The 22208-nt window shown below is 34.9% G+C and overlaps 1 protein-coding gene across 3 annotated transcripts; it reads left to right on the top strand.

Annotated features, from left to right (window-relative positions):
* The first annotated feature begins 27 nt into the window (after nt 1–27).
* Nucleotides 28–21086, top strand: LOC116302381 (uncharacterized). Of its 3 annotated transcripts, none has more exons than XM_031711659.2 (16): nt 28–394; nt 510–573; nt 2659–2891; nt 3334–3397; nt 3775–3860; nt 4977–5026; nt 5283–5317; nt 6324–6369; nt 7786–7914; nt 8794–8962; nt 11414–11703; nt 12809–15225; nt 15325–15367; nt 16042–16128; nt 18175–18222; nt 18831–21086. In XM_031711659.2, the coding sequence occupies exons 1-16, from the start codon at nt 298–300 to the stop codon at nt 18894–18896; spliced, it is 3924 nt and encodes a 1307-aa protein (XP_031567519.2). In that variant the 5' UTR covers nt 28–297; the 3' UTR covers nt 18897–21086. The 3 variants fall into 3 exon arrangements, with proteins under 3 accessions (XP_031567519.2, XP_088886438.1, XP_031567518.2); XM_089030312.1 differs by lacking the exon at nt 18831–21086 and adding an exon at nt 16951–16983 and having other exon boundaries at nt 8794–8974; nt 18175–18227; XM_031711658.2 differs by having other exon boundaries at nt 29–394; nt 8794–8974.
* The last annotated feature ends 1122 nt before the right edge of the window (nt 21087–22208 follow it).

The raw sequence follows: 22208 nt of genomic DNA, 5'->3' as shown, positions 1-22208 counted from the left end.
CGTGACGACAAGGCCTACAAACTAAACAACTATGCATAATATACATACGGATGATTTGGCAAGTGGGAGAAGACATTACGTTTAGATTAGCGTTGTGTACAGACTCCGACTTTTTCGAGAATACTTTAATATTTTGTATTTAAATTTTATTAGCAAAAAGTTATCAAAAAGCTACGTAAATTTCCTTGGATTGGTATAACAGAACGCTCAAGGTGGACTTGAAACGGTAGACGAGAAAGCTTCAAGCTAACTTTGTGTTAATGATAATTCAGTTTTGGGACGTTTTCACTTTACGATATGGATACAGATCTAAAGTGGGTGATTACTGAAGAAGAAAGAACAAGACACGATGCACTGTTCTACAGTCAGAACCCGAAGAAGGGATACTTATCCGGTAAGGAGTCCCGCGATTTTCCAAATTCGAGTATATTGTTTATATTATTCAAACTTCAAAATACGTTCATTCTTACATTGACCCTATCTGAATATTATGTTGCCTTATGTTGTAGGGGAACAAGCAAGGTCGTTATTCATACGTTCTAGGCTACCACTCTCAGAACTCAGCAAAATATGGTAAATAAGTTACGAAGGTTGTTAATGGGTTACTAACATAAACTTTCTGCCGTTTACATTCAATATAGTTTCTATTTATTTTATTTTATTTTATTTTTTCAGTAATGAGTGCTAGATATTTTCTGTTAGAAAAATGGAGAATAAGTCTTATGTCTGTTAATATCATTGGTTTCTCTATACGAAAAGTAATAATTTTCTTTGAAATTGTTTCAGTGTTGGCGATATTTATATGGTCATTAGCTAATTTTTAACATATCATTCCGAGTCCTGATAAATTAGGGGGGTAGGCCAGACCTTTTGTATAGGTGCTTTACTAAATTACTATCTTTAAAGCACAAATAAAAAAAGATTTTCAAAGATTGACGGCATTCTTTAGATAAGCTGTTATCTTTGTATACGAGGATTACAGAATATAATTTCTATCTATAAGTCGTTATATTTTATGCTTGACTTTATACAAACATAATATCGTGGTTCAAAGTTTGGTCCAAGTTTACGTGTACAAACAATACACTTGAATAATAATTCGTACTCGAAAAGCGGTTTTTTTGACTGCTATTTATTTTTGCTTGGCTTCTTGTCAAAGAAAGAAGGAAAGATTGATAGTACATATTAAATAATATTTTCTTTATTTATTATATTAAAGATGCTCCATTGGTTTTGCATGCATTTAATACATGTTGAATGTTGATTTAGTGATTAAGCTAGAAAATTCTAACGTGCTATTTGCATATTGCTAAAACAAATCATCCCTTTTAAAGATAACAAAATAATACTAAAGGTAATTTTGATATTATAAATGTGAAATAATGTCTAATGCTTTTGTGATTTTTGGTGAAATTATATTTTTACTGCATGAGAAAGCAACATTATTCAATGAAACTTCCACATAATCATAGGAGCATAACTTGAAGAAATAAAATAAGAACACAGTTATGTGGGCTGAGAAAAATATTCATATTTTCTATTGTTCCAATCTATTGCTTGCAAAATTCCCATGGGTATTGATCATGCTGAGAAAAACTGCTATTATGGTATGGTATGTGATGAGCTTCAGTGGATACTATTCACGCTTCAAAATCTCAGCAGGTGCAAGGTTTCAATTTAAAAAAGCCTAGAAAAAATAAATTGTCTGTGTTTAGTTAACATCTATCAAAAAATACTGAGCTGCATTTCTCAAAAGTGGAACCTCCTGCATAACATTGCATACTTCATTAAGCAATCTATAAAAAATACAATATTATAATGTTTTTAACAATGTCATTGGATATTTCATATTTTAGGCATAGAGTTAGCTATTGTATATATATATTACTATTACCAAACTAATGCAGTCAAGTTTTTGAGACTTTCACAAATAAAGATGAAGGAAAAAGGCCATGCACACATAGCACTCATATTAGGCAAGGACTGTGGAGCAGCCTAAAAATTGGAAGTGGGTTGGGGTCTAAGATTGGAAAATATTAGAGACTTAAGTATGCAATAGGAAAAAATAGTGAGGGGGATATAGGCCCCCCACCCCATACCCCTCTGTGGTCCCTGTATTAAGCAAGGGGATGAAACAAATGAGTTTTATGGGCAGCATATTTTAAAATGAACCCTAAAATGTGATTCTACGACAACCTGGCTGTAGGAGTCAGAAAATGTGACCTTTCTCATTTTAGACCATATATACATTATGATATCTGAAATCTGAGACCAAGTAGCTAGCTTGCTGCAAATTGTAATCCGGTCCATTCACATCTGAAGAAAGTAGTTTCCATTTAGATTGGAATGTGAAGCATGACCTTACAACTTAGAGTTAGAAAATAATGTGATTCGCATTTTAGCCAGAAACATGAAAGTACAAAAAATCGTTTAAGTCTAAGATCACCCATTTCAGATGTAGGAGTGTCAACATCTTTTGAAATAGGTGTATCTTTTGGTTCATTGAGTCATTACTCCCTTCTCCATGCACTGATACTCATAAGTAGTATATGTCAGTCTTAAATGGAAGTTATTAAAATGGAATAATGTGCATTGTGCATTTATATTTACTAAATTTGATGATTTCCATTCAAAACATTGGGTATATTTTTCCCCCAGGAAACTAGCAGATATCAGCCGAGATAATTTACTGGATGTTTCAGAATTTGCTACAGCAATGCACCTAATACAGCTAAGACTAAGAGGATCTGAACTTCCAGAAAAGCTTCCTACTTCACTGACTCCTGTACGAGCAACTTTAACTGTTGTCCCACCAATGAGTACTGAAGAATGGAATGCGTACTATAAAACGTTTGTTTGGAAGGATGCAAATGCTTCTGGTTTTCTGGACAGTATGTATATAATATTGATTATTTATAAAATTATAATATTGAAATGCCAATGTACAATATTGAGGCTGTGTTAGGGTTTTAGAATTATTCGCAGTTTTTTGTGAAGGAACAGATTATTAGCCATTAAATATTAATATTAAAGATTATGTGTTGCATTTTATTGTTGCATATATTTGTTTACAATATTGGCATACAGATTACAATATTTCCAAAATTTGCCCAGAATTAATGGATTATTGATTTATAAAAAAAGCTAATATTCTGTCTTATTGCTATGCATATAAAGGGTTGGATAAAAACCTTTCATGTAGGAATAATTAGTTGGGAGTTTACACTTCCACTCACACACATCACAAAGTTCTACATCCTAAATATTTATTTATATAATTTAATATCAGCATCTTATCTTTTACTCAAGCTATTTGCATAATATTATTTATAGCAGAAACAGCTTGTGGCATCATGATGCTGTCCAATCTTGAATCAAGTACTTTATCAAAGATATGGTAAGATAGTGTAAGCTACAAAAATTCTAACCAAAATTTTATGCAATGAACATAAGCATTGCTATAATGTGAAATTACATATAATTCTTATAAAATAAAACCATGGATTAAACTACATTATTTTAGCTAATGAACATCAAATATTATGGAAATCCAATGGAATGTTTTCGAAATCCAATCCTTTTGAATCTTAAATTCATAATCATGAAATATGTTTTATTATTGTTATTTCCTTATAAATATTTTAAAAAGCAACAGAAATATCTTGTCACCTTTAAATTAGCCATTAAATCTTCTATGTGTAGGATAAATTACATATTCCATTTTTCTGAAAATCTTAATTAATTATACTTACTGGGTTTTTTTCTTTATTTCAGGAATTTGTCTGACATAGATAGGGATGCCAAATTATCCCTAGAGGAGTTTGCTATTGCATTCCATCTTTTAAGATACTGCAAGAAGGGTAGGAGTTATTTGTTTTTATGATACGAGATAATGAACTTCATTCATTATCAGATAAGGTGTTAAATTAACTTATCATATGACCCGTACGGCCCTGCTCGCCCGCTCTAATAAAACCATTGAAAAAAGTCACGTGATGGGGGCCGGACGGGTTGACGTAAGCGGGCCGGAAAAACCCGTCCGGCCCTGCTCAAATCCGCGCGCTTTCTTTTTCTTATTTATTTTTATTTTCGTGAGGGTCATATGATAAAATGCTTATTGACTGAGTTAGGTCGGGCCGTACGGGAAAATATTTGGCTCTCGGTCATTTGTACAGACCTCGCTGCGCTCAGTCCGTACGACATGACCTCGAGCCAAATATTTTCCCGTACGGCCCTCCCACTCAGTCAATAAGTACATAATACCATGATATAATGCTGCAGTACAGCAGTTATCATCTCTGTCTTAACATTGGCTCCAGATATCATACCTAATAAAATAATTATCATATATTTATTTTACTCACAACTTGAATTATGCATATCATTAGCCTGCCATATCATATCATGTACGAGACACTGTAATTTATCATTTTACTTATGCTCTACTACTAAGTCCTGGGTACTTAATGAAGAAACAAAGTTAAAATTTGAAAGAGAAAAAGAAATGTTCCTGACATAAATGCACCCCACTTACTGAACATTCCTTGATTGAGATTTAAAGTACGGTATGTTACAATCATTATTGTTGAAGTATGGCCCCTAAAGTTTGATGTCTTTTTCATGGACCTAAGCATTTTAACAACTATCATTTAAAAAACTGCATTACAAAAAAAAACAATATCTTGAGGGAGATTTTGGAATTAATTCTAATTTTAGAGGAGGAGATGATTCATATCTTCAATTCAGGCTAAAAACTTGCTCAATAAGTTCTTTTTTATTGTTCTTTGATTAACAGTCATCAAAATGCTAGTTAATGATACATTGAACTTTGTGGGTTGCACATAAACAATGATATTGTAATAAAGGACTCAGAACAGTTTGGCACTCTATGTACATGTACTCTACCAGAGCTCTTGATTTTTCTTTGAGAAGTTAATGGAGAAATAATCATATTTGTTGCTTATAAATCTGTTTAGGTAATGAACTTGAAGGAAGCATAGATGTCAAGGCCATGCTACCAAATGAGGTGATTTTAGTAGTCGCTTGTGATTTTTACTTTTACTTTTTTTGTGTTCTTTAGAAAATTACCCTTAGACAAGTCTCCCTCCCAAAACCTTTTTACCCCGGTGTCCCACAGCCCAGAGCCAGCTACACAACATGTTCAGCCACACAGGCTACAGGGGGAGGGGGGTACAGGGGGGGGGGGGGGGGGGGACATTGGTAAGCTTCATTCCATCTAAATAATAAGCCAATATTCAGTTATTAAATATAATTTTTTTAAGGCTCTAAAAGACGATGGCGAAGCCAAGAAAAAGAGGTGAGTGAAGGGGTATCTGTTTCTTGTACAGTTATAGACCCCTAATGCATGTGACATCAAAGCAGTGCAATTTGGAGGACAAAACAAAAGAATTTCAATCTTTTGAGAATTGGAAATCTATAGTTATGTTCTCCAAATTACACTAAGCTACATTCTATCAAGCTGCAAGGGGCTATTTCAAAATAGGCTGGTAAATATTTTGTTGCATGCTGCATGTTGCTTACTAAGCCTAAGATATATCATATTCATATGTAAATGATGTCAGCACAGAGGATTAAATATATCAAAAAAAACTTGCAGACAAAGTTTTGAAAAATAATTTCCTTTTTTCGTGATCTTTCACTGATTGGATCCACATCACCTACTGTATAATGCTTTTCAGTTTTAGTATGCAACATGAAACAAGACCTTAGTGAATATGCCTTAATCAACTTTTTTTGAAATAGCTGTATTCATATAGTCCAGAACTGGACCCAATTTTTACAATTGTGTCTAATGTTTTATGTGCACAATCCTATTAGATCCTAGTACAAAATTCCGTACTGATTGTTAAAACTTTTATTTAATTCCAATGCATCTTTGCCCGCTTGCGTTGATTCGGATATAAAAATTAATAAAAGTGAAATAATAAAATTGAAGTTATAAAAGTGAAGTAATCAGTGAAATACTAATCCAGGACTGGTATACGTATTCATAAAGTGTGTACATAATGCACACCTTTTACAGAAAGATTTTAAACGTTTTTTAAGTAAACCAAACTTAATTAAACTAATCCCATATCTTAACTTAGGTATTAATAAGATAAGATATTCTTTAAGCTCGTAAGACGTGAAGCTTAAATGAGAGAAGCGTAAAGCCTCTGAAAACAGATTTTTGCCCGTACACATGCTCTCAAGAACAGACGGAACTAAAATAAGTCAAATATTTTTACTGAAAGGTTGTTTGTAAATAACCCACACAGGTTTAGTTATATTTAACCGTAATATATATGTTAATCTTTTTTCAGACACGCTGAAGTTCAGTCGGAGAGAAGACAGCTTTTGACTTTGAAGGTAGGTAAAATATCTTAATTTCCTGCGAATAAAGCTTAATTATCGTATTAAAAACGCTTTCCCTTACCTTTGAATGCATCCCAAATTTTTAATAGTCTAGCCTGCTTCGAAGTTTATAAGTGTCACTAAAAATAAAGCTCTAAATTGATAAAAGTTATAAGCTTAAAAGAAAGCAAAAATAAGATCTTCCCGAGCTTCCTACCTTCTGTTTCATCTTCGCAATTTTCGCGGGCTTTAGATCGACGCGTGCGCGCTGGTTTTCCCGCGCTAACACTAAACTTTTCGCGCGCTTTTTGGTATTACAAGGAAATTATTTTTACAGCGATTTTAACTAAACTAATGCTACAGCATAGATTTTTGTTTTATTTATTTTTTTTTTTTTACATTTTTAAAATAGAGTGTAAACAATTAATCCGTGAAACACTAATTACTAAATAGTACAAAATAGTGCTAATGGTCTTTAATGTCGCGATTTTTGGAGGTGGAGTATTTCGCGACTAAATTTTGTGATTTTGAAACATAAAAACGTATTCTTATTTAGTCAGGGAGATTGAGCAGGGGCGGATCCAGGGGAGGGGTGCGCACCCCTCTCTTGTTCGACTTTGCGCCCCTACTTCGAAGAAAACCAATACTGTTTTTTCTCTTTGATTCTAAGGGGTGCACCCCTCCGTGGGTTAACATTGTGTGCAACATTCCTCCCTAAACAAAATTCTGTATCCGCCCCTGTTAAGGCATAAAATACCTTTATTGAGTAAGGAGTTCGCTAAACTGTTATAAACTGTAGTGTAACAAAGTCGTTTATATCCGCTTTTTAACGGTCAATAAATGTTACTAATTATATTTTCGCGTCATTCATCAGTATTTTTGCGACGCCTTAAAGTGCTTATAAGCCTTTGCACAATATTTTCAGAATCGATTCTTTAGATAGTGGATAGATGATAGTGAAAATATTTCGTCATTTGAATGTCGGGTCTTTAAGATACGAAGGTTTATATTCCCAATATGTTAATGACTATGATGTAACATAAGGGATCATTTAATATACAACTCTGCAATCGTTCTGGAATACAGTATTTTAAGAGCATCACCCTTTTACTCGTGACTCACGTAAAGGTTCTAACAAATTTGTTTTCAAAAAATGTCCAGCGTTCAATATCAAAAGTTACCACAAAATACCTCAAATCCCTTATGTTACGTCATAGTCATTAACATATTGGAAATATAAACCTTGGTATCTCAAAGACCCGACATTCAAATGACGAATTATTTTCACAATCAACTATTCACTATTTAAAGACTCTGAATTCTGAAAATATTGTGTAAAGGCTCATAAGCACTTTAATTTCGTGATTTTTTCAAAACTTTATTTCATCCCAAAATACTGACTTTTTATACTGTGAATTAATTTTTCGATAGCAAAAGCTATGTTCAGAAATAGCAGGCGGCCTTGATGATGCTACTGTAAATGAAAAAATACGACCAGAGCTGAACAAGATTGAAGACAGGCTTTCTGTTTTAGAAAAAGAAGAAACTGAACTTCGTAGGGTATGTTTTATGAACCCATAGCGAAATAAAATTAGTTAACTTTATTTATGCATGCTTGGATGCGAAACATAATGCACTAGTCATCTGAAACCCCCGCCCCCCGGCTACCGGGACAGGGCGGGGAATTAACGTGGGGAGACCGGGAATTTAGCGTGCATTTAACAGCGTGATTGCACGGAGATTTGGCGAATATAATGCGTACTTTAACAGTTTAATGATTTTAAAAGCAACAACTTCAATAAGTTTAACAGCGAATATTTTTCAGGGACTGGGAGAATGTGCTAAATCTAACACTACGTGAATGTTAAATTCCTGTCCCGGGGATCTGGGGGTTGGGATTTTAATTGACTAGTGCAAAACAAACCAAATGCTCAGTTTTTTTGTCTATATAATCAAAACGTATATCAGTCTTAAACCTATTTAATTTTTTATAATTTCAATCCTGTTTTGTCGAGGTATTAATCTTTATTCACCTCCCAAGGCCTTCAAATCTTCTCTTTCAATGAGCAGGCTTACACTTACACTAATTATCCCATTAAGAAGTCAATGTTTCACTAACTGGCTTATAAGACATTTATAGTCAGGCAATCTGAGAAACTACTGAACTACGAATGATAAACAAAAAATTTGCTTTCTATCATTTTAATTACTCTATGATCCCAGGAAAGATCTGAGAGAAAACTTTGGAATAATTATAAGTACTTCAAAAGTTATTAGCTTTTCTCTTCATTCATAAGGAATGTACATGTTTTTGGATCGTTCATTTAACATTACAAAAGATATTGACAAGCTATTTAAACAATTAGCTGAAAAAAAATTATTCGCATGACTGGATATGAGACTTGCATATATTAATTTTGATTGTTTCTTGTTTTTCAGAGCCTACTGAATCTGAAGGACCGATCGAAAAAAGAGAACTTCAAGCCGTTTGATAAGAGTTTCTTACTAAAGAAACGGTTATCTGGAGAAGATTTGTTTAAAGGTCGCGATAAAAAGCTATCAACTGATAAGGATAGTGTGTTGTTTGAGAGACTTTGGACATCAAACGGTACGAACCTAGGTAGGTAAAAGAGTACATAACTTCGTAAATTCGCGATCAAAATAATATTAACCTAGATTAAAGTTAAGAAACAATACTTCCAGAACTCTTTCTATTTCCATTTTTCTGTCCAATTTTGATCTACCTATTTTATTTTAAAAAATGCTGCTTATCTCTTTTGTTTTATGTAAACACATTCATGAACCTTGATTGACTTGGTGAATTTGTTATTTTAAAATTTCTCTAGTGTCAGTCTTTAAAAAATATAAAGACATTTTATTTTAGCCTAAAAGTACGTTAAGCCTAAAAGTTCTAGCCTAAAAGTGCGTCATGATCTCTGCTGAAGCCAAACTTTCGGAAAGTTTGCCTTCAGCAGATATTATAACGTACTTTTACTAACTTTTGTCAATCTGGGCATACATTGGTGATAATGATTAATACGATGCATACTAATTTTTACTAAAATTGTTTTGATAAATATAAGGAAGAAAATTTCTTGTGGAAAGCGTCTTCTTTGGTCGATGGAGGATGGCGTTTTGACATTGGTTGGATTAATGTCATAACTCATTGTACGCGGAGCTAGAATTGTCTAGAAAAGCCACCAAACATAGTGTTTTTTTAACTAACTGGCTTTCTTTATAGCCCCATGACGTACAACTAAATCTATGTACAGCCTTTGTTAGTACGCTTACACCCGACTATGCACTTACGTCATCTTTTGGTACAATTTAGTACTCTATCTATGGGATAAAGCTGCAATAAGACAAAAGCAAATTATGTACTACATAGAATTACTAATATTTTTTTCGTGATTGATTATTGGTAGAATAATATGCATCCAGTGACATAACTATTGACCTCTTCAAGCTAGACGCCTGATTTACTTTGTTGCTGCTACTAACATGAACATGTATTTTCGAGAATACACGATCGACAAGGATAACTTGATTGAATGTTTGTTTGTTTAGGGAGGCATCGGCACCAGAAAAACTTTCGTTGGACGTATATAGAAGCCTTTTGAGAAAACGTTTCAGTTTGACTAATAGCTAGTCCAGCCAGTAGATATCATGAGCGCTCGTGACAATCATGGTGTGTTTGATATACTTAAGAGTCGGTCAATCGGCAATATATTTCGTGATTTTCAAGGATTAGGCCGGATATTCCGATAATGAATGGCCAATTTAGAGGCTGACATGTTGGCGAATTTCGCTAGAGATTCAAACGTTACCAGACGTTTTTTTTTTTTTAAATAGTCAAGTAGACTTCATAGCATTTATTCATTCATTGGTAAATATGTAGCAAAGTAATTTTCTCTTTATGCAGTTTTTTTTCCACAACAGGTAGGGGACGTTATTTTCACATTTTTTGTTCTCTTCTAGCACCATAACTTTGTCTTTATCATTGCTATATCTTTGCATCAGGGAGGGAGACAGAGAAACAGGGAGGTCCCACCTTCCACTTGCCTGTTTCCATACGGTATCATTATCGTATTTTCATTTTCATTTCTGCCACCAAGCAGTCTTCTAGTATCGATTTTTTATATCGATCACTAAAGAACTCTTTTCTTACGCATGACGAGGTATGAAGGACCAAAGATTAGGGGACCAGGATCAGAATACGTTCAGTTCACTGCAGGGATTAAAAGAGAGAAATTCTGACCTCATAGATAAGTTTTGGCTTAATGTGGAGTTAAGTCGAAAAATCGAGAAACTCTTATTGTTCTTGATGGATCACGATCAAAATTATGGAGAAATTATTTTGTGCAAAAATATACCTCGTCACGACTGACACAGTGTTTTACTAGAAGTCAACGGGTTATCAATAGTAACTAAATCACAAGTGCCCGCATTCTTTAACTGACGGTCGTGACGGATCGAAACAGAAAGGTAGAAATCTTGAAACGATATATTTGATTAAATTTAAAGTAAACCAGCCCGTTTTGGTATTGCGCCCTCTTATGACTGTATAAGGATACTGATGACAGCTGTCAACTTTGACAAAAAGAATCGAACATATATATATATATTAAAACTGTTTTTATCCAAACAAAACGACATACGTGGCTGTTCAGAGTATGCATTGTTTTTATTTTTTTGAGTTAAATTTAACTCATGGCATATTTAACAAAACGTCTTTTTCAATGATTAATCGACCAAAATAATGATAAATTATCAATTTAGGCAAAATACAGCGATCCTTCTCGTACTTGAAAAAAACTCAGCCAAATTGGAATAAATTTGCAATTTTAACTACAAAATAAACTACATTTTAATATTTGGCGGATCTTGATATCGTGAATCGTGAATTAAGTTTTTACTTTTCTCCATCTGTGCATAATTATAAATATCGTCTATATTTTTATGCTTTAATTATGTACGACTTTTTTTCCAATTAAGATGGGAAATCTTTTATAAGAGTGGTGTATTGATAAGAAAAATATTTTTGATTCTTATATTATAGAGAACACTGTGCCGATTAAAGAAAGTGAAAACGGCCCAACTGTACCTGAAATAACCCTCAACAACAATCATTCTGAAACGCAACCCTCAGATATCAGTTTTACTGAAGTGACGCGACCGAGTAGAATTACAGAGAAGTCAGTGCCAAAGATTGTGAACGGTGTCGCCGATTCTGAAGATAGCAAGACTCCATTGTCATCAGATAGCTCCAGACTTAGTAAAGATAGCAAACAGAGTAACAGTCGAACGCGTTCAACGGAAAAAGCCAGTGAACAAGCGAGTATTTCAAAGGTAAACTATTTCGTTATTCTTTTCAGACTATCAAGTTATTTTAAAACAGTTTTTCATATCAGGATTTCTAGCATTCACTTTCATCACGACAAATTTTAATTTTGAACTATATATTTATATTGTTTTTCAATTTGACGCACGGAGTCACTAACTTCTCCAGTATTATTCTTTTTTGCAATCAAATTTACTGAAATTTGAATGTTTTAACTTGTATGGACTATGGAACACGAAACTTTTTACCAACTCTCTGTCGAATATAACGGTTGTCGTGTTAAATTGTAAATATTCATTTCCTTCATTCAACGTCCTTGAACATCATCGAGTTTTCTACTTCACATATACAACATGCATTTTCTTTAAAAAATATCCAAAACAGAACTCTAAAATAGCTTGATTAAACGATACAAGAGTTCTTTATGAATTAATTTTACTTTGCTTGTATAAGCCATTCAATCGCAGCCATTATAAATGATCGTATGCGTCTGATGATATCAGCGGTATTTTCACTTTCAATTTTAATTTTCAATGCATGGCAAGTTCATTACCATAGGCTAATTCTACCATAATACTGAATTACGTTTATTCGAAGTACATCGAAAGAATAAGAGATATTTCATATTTTTGACCTTTTGTGCTCTGTTTTGGGCTTTACTCTCGATATGATAATCATCAGTTTTCCAAGAAGAAAAAAAAACAACCGGTAACGTAACCAATGGTAACCATTGGTTAGCATTAACCACGGAATCGTATTTTGAAATTTTACAATCCTAGTGGGGGTCTTTCGGTAGGTATACCACTAGTATCTGGCCTAAGACACTAGGTTGTTTACTTATCTTTGTGTTTCTTTGCTGCAGAAATTTTGTTTTACTCCAAAGGCGAAAGGGCTTTAAATAACCGATTTGTACTTCTTGCAGTAACGGACGTTCCGCACTTGGCCCTATACACATCAACAACAACGCGACCTCGCGATGTCCGTTACGTTAGTAATACTCAACCGCCTGCCATTCAAGGAGCGCTAATTGGCACTGAAGGCGAATTCAACGCCTTATATTAACGCTTTGTGTGCTAATGTCCTTGATCTGATTCAATTTTCCTTCCTTTCTAGGCTAGTCAAAATAAAGATAACCTCGACGATCCTTTTTCCTCGGCTCTTGACACTAAAAGGAAAGTAGTTGAAGAAAAGGTGAAAGAGAGTTTGGCCAAACCTAGGAAAGGGGTGGAAAGAGACGAGTCCTTTTCTTGGGCAAGAATTGAAAAACGACCAGTAATTACGAAAAGAGTTAAAGAAGAGGTGGAATTTCCAGATAAAGAATACCAAAAAAAGAAGAATAGCTACAAAGGCAAGTCTCCTGTCCAGGAAGAAGTATCTGTATGTTCAGCTGAGAAAGCAGAGTCTGTCGCTGATCAGAATATAAATAAACTTTTTGAGCAAATGTCAGCTGAAATGGAGAATGGTGATGTGAATGGTATTGAACATGGAGGCAGTGGTCCAGGGAAATCAGGCTACAAGCTTCCCGTTGGAAGAGTCCTTTCCCATGAAGAGGAAAAAGAGTTAATTGAATCGGGAGCCTTAAGAAAAGCAGAAAGACAAGTTCCTTCGAGCAAGAATCGAACACAAGAAGAACTCCTGCCAATTTATCTCGAGGAGAAAAGGGCTATAGAAGAAGAGAGAAGAAAGAAAAGGGAAATCGAGGAAGAGAAAAGAAGACAAGCCAGAGAAGAATTAAAGAGACAAGAAGAAGAGAGATCTCGGGAACTGATGGAACGAAAATATGCAATGCAAGAAGCAAGGGGGAAGTTAGAAAAGCATATATCTCAGTCTGATAAAGATGAGTACCACACTACTGATGCTGGTTACCTCATCGAACGAGAACTTGAAGAACAGAGACGTAGGGAAGAGGAAGTTCAAAGAAGGATAGAGGAAGCAAGGAAGGATGAAACAACGCTTTCAAAAGACAAGCATCAAAAACCTCATGCCAAACAAGTCTATATCGAAACGGGTAAAGCTGCAAACAATAAACCTCATCCGGTTGTTGTTCGACCAAAAACGGATCCCAAGCACCACCATCACCGCAAAAGCTGGGTAGAATTGGAGATTGAGGAACAAAAGCGTAAAGATGACGAAATGCGTCGAGAGATCGAGCAAAGAAATTCTGAACTTACCCGCCTCACAAAAGACCAAAAGCCACTCCACGCCATTGAAAAAGAAATTGAAATAACGGGGAGGTCTATTAAGAGTACTACCACGCATAGAACTGTAGAGTCTCAACCTCCTTCAGCACTCGAGGTAAGGCGGGGGGCGCCCGATAAGGATGTGAGTAGGCCAGTTACAAATGCTCAACGGCCTGCACATTTGCCAGATAGAAACGTGGCTGGACCACGAGTTCTAGGAAGTGTTCGTGCTGACAAAATTCCCATGGATAGTGTTGATGGGAAAATGACGGTAGAGGACAAAGAAATCCAGAGAAAAATACAGGAGGAAGAGGAAAGAAGAAGATTAAAACAAATTGAGCAAATTCAACAAGAGAGCCGCAAGAGAGAAGCTGAGGAACTTATGCGACTACGAGAAATACGTGAAGAAGAACTGCGCAAGAAAAGGGAAATTGCCCTCAAGGAAGCCGAAAAGAGGAAACTAGAAGAACAGCATAGAGCAGCTGAAGCGCAGAGAATTGCAGATTCGAGGCGTCTTACTTTCCAAGCTCAAAAAGTAAGACTTGAAGAGCGAGTTATCACTGCTATGAAAGAAACGCAGGTGCAGTCAGAAGTCGTACTTCGAAATAAAACTCCTGGCACAAGAAAAGATGATCAAGAAGTCCCCTCTTCTGAATCTGAGGACACTGAGAAGCGTGAAAGAAGGAAGAGTGTTCGAGACACAAAGGCATTATTCGAACATTCTGCACCAAACCAGGAAGAATCAAAGGTTGTGTTGCGCAAGAAACGGCAATCTCTGAATTTAGAAAACAGTGGTGGCCAACAAAAACCAGGCAGGAAAGACAGGGCTTCCTTTTACTCTGACGCAACATCGACTCAGGAATTTCAAACGCAAATTCAAAGAGAAAGAGCAACATCGTCTCAGGAATTTCAAACGCAAACTCACAGAGATAAAGAATTTAAGATTATCGCAAAGAATGAAGCCCCAACCCGTTTGAATTTAGGAAACATCTCTGAAAAACGCCAGCAGTTTGAAAGTCAGAGACAACAAAATTCGGTCGAAAGGCGCCAAACTACAAGCAAAGAAAAGCCCAGACCTAGTGAGTCCAAGTCACCTCCTCCTCCCTTGGACCAAGAAGATGCTGGTGCTCCGCATCCGATGACCGATTCTTTCTTCCCCTCAATTTCGAGTAACAGAATAAAACAAGAAATGGAAGAACTCAGGCAGAGGGAGCAAGAAATTCATGTTAGAAGGCAGGCAATGGTGAGGGCACCTTCTTCTGATAAGGAGATGGTAACGAAGAAAACTAACCCAGCTCCACCAGCGTCTTCTGATTTGGTGGTTCGAAGAAAAGAATCAGAACAGAAAGCGTAAGTCAAATCGTCATTTAAAAGAAACTTTTGAGCATTTTAATCACATAATCGAAATTTGATTTTTTATATTTACCACCTTTTTTTCATTTCTTGCAGTGCACCCAAGAAGCAGCAAAACTACAGAAAGAGTTTTATAGAGGTACTTCATTTCAGGGGTTTAAGAAACGTTACTGATCGTTCATTTTTTACATATAGTCAGATTAATTTAAACCTATCCTATTGCATTCTGTTATCTATGAAACTGTAAGCTATCAGAACTTCTTTTCATTTGATCTCTTACCTCCTGTGAGATCTGATGCACACACCGCTTTATTGGGCACTACTTCCAATACAAAGTTTCAAAACTCTTTACTTACCATTTTTGTTATCAATACCCAATAAGCTTATCACTCTTTATCATATAATTATCCATAAAATACCTATATTTCTCCTTTTCGAAAAACTGATATTTTCACATGTGAAAATAATATGTTATTTTCACATGTGAAAATATCGTTGCCATGCATGTGTATTTAAGCTATTAGTGAATAAATAAAAACTTTTTATAATGATAAAAAGCTTGTTAAGTTGATTTTATGGATAATTATATAATAAACAGAATATTACATGGGTGCTTGGAGATACGAAGTTTATCTTCTCGTGTTGAAAATCTCTCACTCGTGAGAGATCTTTTCAGCACTCGAAGATAAATTTCATATTTCCGCGCGCCCACGTAATATCCTCTATATATTCCTGAACCCAAACTAGCAGAACATGCTATTTTCCAATAATATTCATCATTACTGATAGCACCTATATTTATTATTCTTAAAGATTGAGAAAGAGAAAGAAAGAGAAAGAGAGGAAGAACTGCAAAGAGAACGAGAGGCAATTTCGAAAGAAGTAGAAGAACAAAAAAAGGTAAGAGATATGTCTTATGTGTGTATTGTGCAATGTTAGCTCTCGTGTTCTTTTGAATATAGATTTTATTTGATAGAAATGATGATGATGATGACAATAATAATTATTATTATTATTAACATGGCATTCAGATTATGAATAGTGGGTAAGAGTTATCCTTGCAAGGTAAAGGCAAGCACCAAGCTTGCAAGAAGGTTTAAGGGAGGGTATCAACTGCAGCAGCAAGTAGCTAGCATTAGCAATTAAGAGAGAATTCTTTTGTATTCAAGCAGTGAGCGCCAAAAACTATTTTCTTGAAGAAAGGCTGTTGTACAAGGCTAAAGTCTCGTTATTCAGAAAGTTGACCGATGACCGATGACTGGATGAAAGGGGAATCAAAGTGTTAACCCAAAGCAAAAATTTTCTTCGGAAATGAGGTTTAGGCCTTCATTTGCTTATTTCCCATATATTTTCTATTAAAAAAAAGCCTGACAAAGCAACATTCTAGCACAAATGCAACGAAACATCTTTGTACAATTGAAAATACCGCTTCAAACAGGCATTTTATCATAGTACATCAGTTTCTAACTGTTTAAAAAAGGTTTTGAGTGGTAACCCAAAACGAAGATTGGGATCAAAACTCATACGAAAGTCTAGTTTTTGGCGCTTTTTGCCATTATTGCTAGCTCATTATTGAAAAAAATTGATTTCCTCTTGATCTAGCTAATTCCTTGAGCAACCAAAAATGACCACTGACCACCACTCTCTCCCTGTTAACTTTTATTACTGATATTAATCACATTAATAATAATAATGATAATGACATTCGTTTATATGTGATAGTAAAATGAACAGCAGAGCTGATGATGTGGTCATGTAAGTAAAATGTAAACGATAAAAACTAAATACTCCTAATTGTAAATATCCCCATCCTCATAAACCAAGACTAAAATGTAATATCTCTAGCCAAATAGATACCCCTAATCCTAATAACTAACAACTAATTTAATCCCCTCCCCTCTCCTTATAAACCAAGATTAAAACGTAATATTCTTTAGCCAATTAGATACCCCTAATGTAATATCTATACCCCATTAAATACCTCTAATCCTAATAACTAACAACTAATTTAATTCCACCTAAACCTGGACTAAAATACAATACCATAACCTCATTAAATACCTCTAATCCTAATAACTAACAACTAATGTACCCCTCCCCTCTATTAAACCTTGATTAAAATACAATATAATTATACCCAATTACTTAATGGAACTTAATAATGTTTTATTATATACATTATCAGTATAATTTACAAGCTTATTATAACTCATATATCCTCGATTGTAAAATAATTGTCGGGAATATATAACTTAGAAGCTGAGACCAAAATGGTACATGGGAAGTGATGTATTTAGTGTACAGCTCTTGGAATGTAAATAAATTGTTGCACTGACAGAAAGCATGGAGGCTTTTAACATATGTTTCATATCTTTAGACTTAGACTTTTTTTATTATTCACACACATAAATTTACTTACAAAAATAATACAATAGATTGAAAAAAAGTTCAAATGTACAATTAATGTCATAACTAGGATATGTTAAAAATAATTTAATCGTTATGTGTGTGGCTGTCGAAATAGTTAAAACTTTCATGTCGACAGTGTGTCTCAAATAAATACATCAGAGGAGAATTATGTCATTTCACAGAATTACCTTCACTCAGCTTCTACGTTTTATGTTTTGAACACGTCAATGATTTTGCAATTTAGTGTATACCTTGACACATTCACGTCGTCAGCATCATCTGATTTTGTACACGACTAGTGTAGGCAACCACACCAAATAACACACACAAAAGACTGTACGTAACTTTGTCTAGGAAAGGGGGAAAAGGGTTTGGCCTAAAAGTGTAAGAAGTATCATCTCGACTGAAAAAAAATGTAATATGAGAAACGTAGAGTCGCAACAGTTTGTCCAGGATTGTAGCTGCTTTAGTAAAGTAATTATCTTAAGTATGCACGATGAATGGAATGGAAGCAACACTTGTGCAATTGCTTTGCAGAAAAAGGAAGAAGAGGCGAAAGAAAAACGAATTATGGAAGAGGAGAAAGTAAGTTGTAATTTTACGTCTAGTTTAATATCTTTCATGGGATGTGGGTACAGCGTTTTGCTCCGATACTGGCAAAATTAATGTATTTGTAGGAGGCAGCATGGTCGAGTGGTGATAGCGTTGGTCTCGCAATCCGGTGGTGCTGGGTTCGAGTCCCGCTGTGGCCACTAGCTGAGACTGTATTTGTCCTGGTTTCTGATTAGTTCAAATTCAGTTTCTCGACTATGCTTGTAAATAGCCAACTAGTTTGCCTCCTTGCCAGTTGGGATTCTTAAAACACTTTATGTTTATTTGATTATTTCTTCATTTCAGTTTCATTTCAGTGTCCCCAATTGGTTGTATAAACTAAATGCATCGACACTTAAAGTCGTTTTTTAATAAGATGAAAAAACTGATTGGTTTACTCGAAAAATTGAGCAAACTCATAAAATGCATAGTCGTTACACTATATCTAACCCCAAAGTTTTAGATGAAATGATTTTATAAAACATAAGAGAAGGGAAGTAAACAGTGACACCGAAAAAATCCTCTTTGATAAAAAAAGTCAAAGAGAAAGAAAAATCTTGAAACAAGAGCAAGTAATTAACTTTATAATGTTTATTTTACAGGAAAGAAAAAAGAATAAACCAAACGCCATGTCATCCAGGTGGGATAAACGAGGCCAGTTCAAGTAACTTCTACAATCTATGACTAATGTGTCTATACTTAATTCTTACAATTGAAATTTCTTATTAATAATGAATTTATTATACAAATACACAATAGTTATTAGCTTGTTCCAATTACTCCAGTTTCGAGTTACCTTTTGTTCAGCCTTAACCTCGGTTGTGCGAATATTCAGCTATTCGACCAAAACCGGTGGAATTTAATGAACTCGTATTGTTCCGTACATTCCTTATTGTACAATTGACTTTAATATAAAAGTAAAGAACATATTTGTACACAATTGAGGCTAAGACTGAGCAAAGGTGAACTCGAAATGGGAGTATTGACTGGTTTGGCAGCGCTGTTGAGGCCCGTACACACGGAGAAGCTGCTGTGCTCAACATTCATGGCAAAAAAGTTTCGAAAGCTCTTTTGCCGTAACAACAAACAAAACAACCGAAATTAAGAAAAACTATCAAAACTAACCACTACGAAAACCAGTCAGCGGTGCACCAAGTTCGCAGTCAACTTTTTTTATATGGCTGTAGCCCCCCTCTTTCACTCAGTAAGAAATTCGTGACCCTCCTATTGAGTCAACAACAAAACAGCTTTTGTCAAAATTAAAAGGTTTGACCCTCAAACAAAGTTAACAATTTTACTGAAGCTCCAGGCCTCCCCTAAACCGCAATAAAAAACGTAACTTCCCTAACAATGACAAAAACAGTTTTGCTTATATTATGCTGGCCGAAGCATGAAATAACGGTTGCACGCATTTATTTGTGAAGATTAGAGTAGATCGTATCGAACATGTATGGCTTGATTAGTAATTGAATTTTTATACGAAATCTTTAGAATGTTCAATTATACGACGATATTCCATTTCTAGATTATATGCAGTTTAAGAATTGTTTTTTGATATGAAAACTGTTGATCTCAGAAGTCCATAACTTCTGTTGACATCCTAAAGGCTATCTCATGCAATTTAGTTAGAAATTATCAGTATTGACATGAAAGTGGTGTGATGATTTTTTGCAGATTTTACACTGACCACAATTCTAGCTACGCATTAACAAATCACCATGATCCTTTTGTGACGCAGATTTCACATTAAGGCGGGCCCGTTCCATACGCGGCTCTACTCATGTGCCGAACTTAATACAATTAGGTTCGACTCGGAATCGTTTTGGAGCGACTGCTGATTCAGACGGCCAACTTGATTGATTGAGTACGACAGAATAGCGGCCTACGAATCAGTTTGGTCAAGCAGTTTCAATTTGGTACGGCAAGTACGTTAAGTCCGATAAGGCTTGCCGCATTAGAGACACTGGAATGGCAACTGATTCAGACGCCGCTCTTTTTGCGTACTTAATTTATCAATGACGTCCGGCACAAGAGTAGTGCGGGGTATGGAACAGGCGTCATAATCTTTTGCAAAACATTTGTACACGAAAATAAGATCAATCACCAACTTTTGCACAATTTTTGTAAAAAAAGTACTTCACTAAAATTTTTATAATCCACAGATATTATAGATCTTTCCAATTAATAGGTCACGTTCGATATGTTAAAATTCATTCTTGATCGCGAGACTCTGACTTCATTAATAGTATGGTACTGTACTTCATGTATAGTACAAACATGTGGATCACCATACATTTATTCGTATGAGTACGTAAAGTAATGCTCCACATACGACGTTTCTGCCTTTTTTTAATAAGAAAATTTTGGTAGGAATGCTAGTCAGTTTACTTTACTCAAACAACGTTATAATTGAATCTACAGCACTTTATCTACTAATCCTTTAAAGGCTTCGCACTGTAATGCAATTCCGGGAGGCTTTCCGGTATCGTGCTAAATTTTAATATTTCGGACGTGGCCGTAGTATTGCAAGTTTTGCAATATGCAGTTAAACTTCTAAGCAATTAATTTGATACATATACAAGGTAAAGATTAATTAAAAATACGTTCTAGATTAGCAATTAGATCTAGAAGTTTATGGTAAAATATAAATATATAATCTTAGTATAAAGTTCTTAGAATGGTATATTATGATATGCATGCCTATACTACTAAAGTAGTCGTTAAATGCACGAATCTCTGATAGAGAAACGTAGATTGTACAGATGTATGATAATTAGGGGGAGCCGTTCTCCACATTTGTTAAATTTGGTATTTCAATCAATAAATGTTATTTCAATAAATCGATTTTCTTAGTAAAACGTCTCAGGCTGATTTCTTAATAGACCGTTTTCTCAAGGTTGCCTGCGCATCCAAATTTAAGGAACTTGACGGGCCACGATACCAGAACACGAACTTTATGATGAGTATTACCATGCATTGCTATGAACGTTTTACGATAAGAATTCATTCTCCTCTTATATAAAAATAAATATAAAACTGTCTTCTCGATTTTACTGAATTTGCGTTATTGAGTTTTGTGGCCTGTCAAATTGTATGCGCACGCAACCTTGAGAATAAAGTCTATTGCAATTCACCTTTTTCGCGCTAGCCATAGTATGAACTAATATTGAAATATAGTGGTAATGCGTCGTGTTTAATTGGTTGTGGATAAAAGTGCACCAATTGAAATTGGAAACATTACTAGTATACTTGCTGAATTTCACCTGCCAGACAAAATAACCATTAAAAGGTTATAAACATAAAGAGCCAACCTGCTCAAAACATAACGGCCAGCCAATCATCTTGTGCCTTTGTGGATTTTGCTTGCTATGTTTACTTCGCAGTGTCCATGTTTCCATTTTGAAAACAAATATAAAATCGACAGTAAAATACCAAAAACAACACCAAACTGATTAGTCTAAGGATCCCAAGCTGTAATGCTTTTCCCTATCTCGTCCATACTTCATCCATACACCTTTATTTCTATTCGGATGTGATGCCGAGTTGAATAAAATATGACCGATAACCGATTAATTAGCTGAAATACAACATTCAATTAAAGACAATACTAAATAATTCATAATCAAACTGAGAGTTTCTAGTGGTAATCATTGACATTTTCTGATGGCAAAAAGCCATGATACATATTAAATGATCGAATAAAACGCCAAACTTCAATCCTATATATTTGGACGGTACAAGGGTTTTCCTTTAGCTCGCACTAGGGTTTCTGAATTGTTTTTTGTCGTTGACTGGTAGACAACCACTAAACTGTCATCTGAAGTTCCAACATCAAGTTTGAAGTTTGAAAAACAACAAAGGCTTGACGCTAATTGTTTGGTAAGCCTAAGTCTTGGAGGGTATTAACTTCTCCGATTTTATTCCCTGCTTCAAAATGAAGATCAAAAGGAAAATGAAGAAAGACTCGCCAATGTCTGTGG

Source organism: Actinia tenebrosa, unplaced genomic scaffold (genome assembly GCF_029948245.1).
Source record: "Actinia tenebrosa isolate PJP-AT-01 unplaced genomic scaffold, QUT_ActTen_1.0 PGA_scaffold15__27_contigs__length_11533743, whole genome shotgun sequence".
In the NCBI taxonomy this organism is placed as follows: domain Eukaryota; kingdom Metazoa; phylum Cnidaria; class Anthozoa; order Actiniaria; family Actiniidae; genus Actinia; species Actinia tenebrosa.
Note: the sequence above shows the minus strand (reverse complement) of the source record. Positions and strands in the feature narration are given on the sequence as shown.

Bases quoted from the DNA above. Each gene is read 5' to 3' on its own strand.
- LOC116302381 (XM_031711658.2), top strand. From the start codon at position 298: ATGGATACAGATCTAAAGTGGGTGATTACTGAAGAAGAAAGAACAAGA. The intron at 11,704-12,808 runs GTAAACTATTTC...CTTCCTTTCTAG, and splicing joins AACAAGCGAGTATTTCAAAG to GCTAGTCAAAATAAAGATAA. The intron at 15,368-16,041 runs GTACTTCATTTC...TTATTCTTAAAG, and splicing joins ACAGAAAGAGTTTTATAGAG to ATTGAGAAAGAGAAAGAAAG.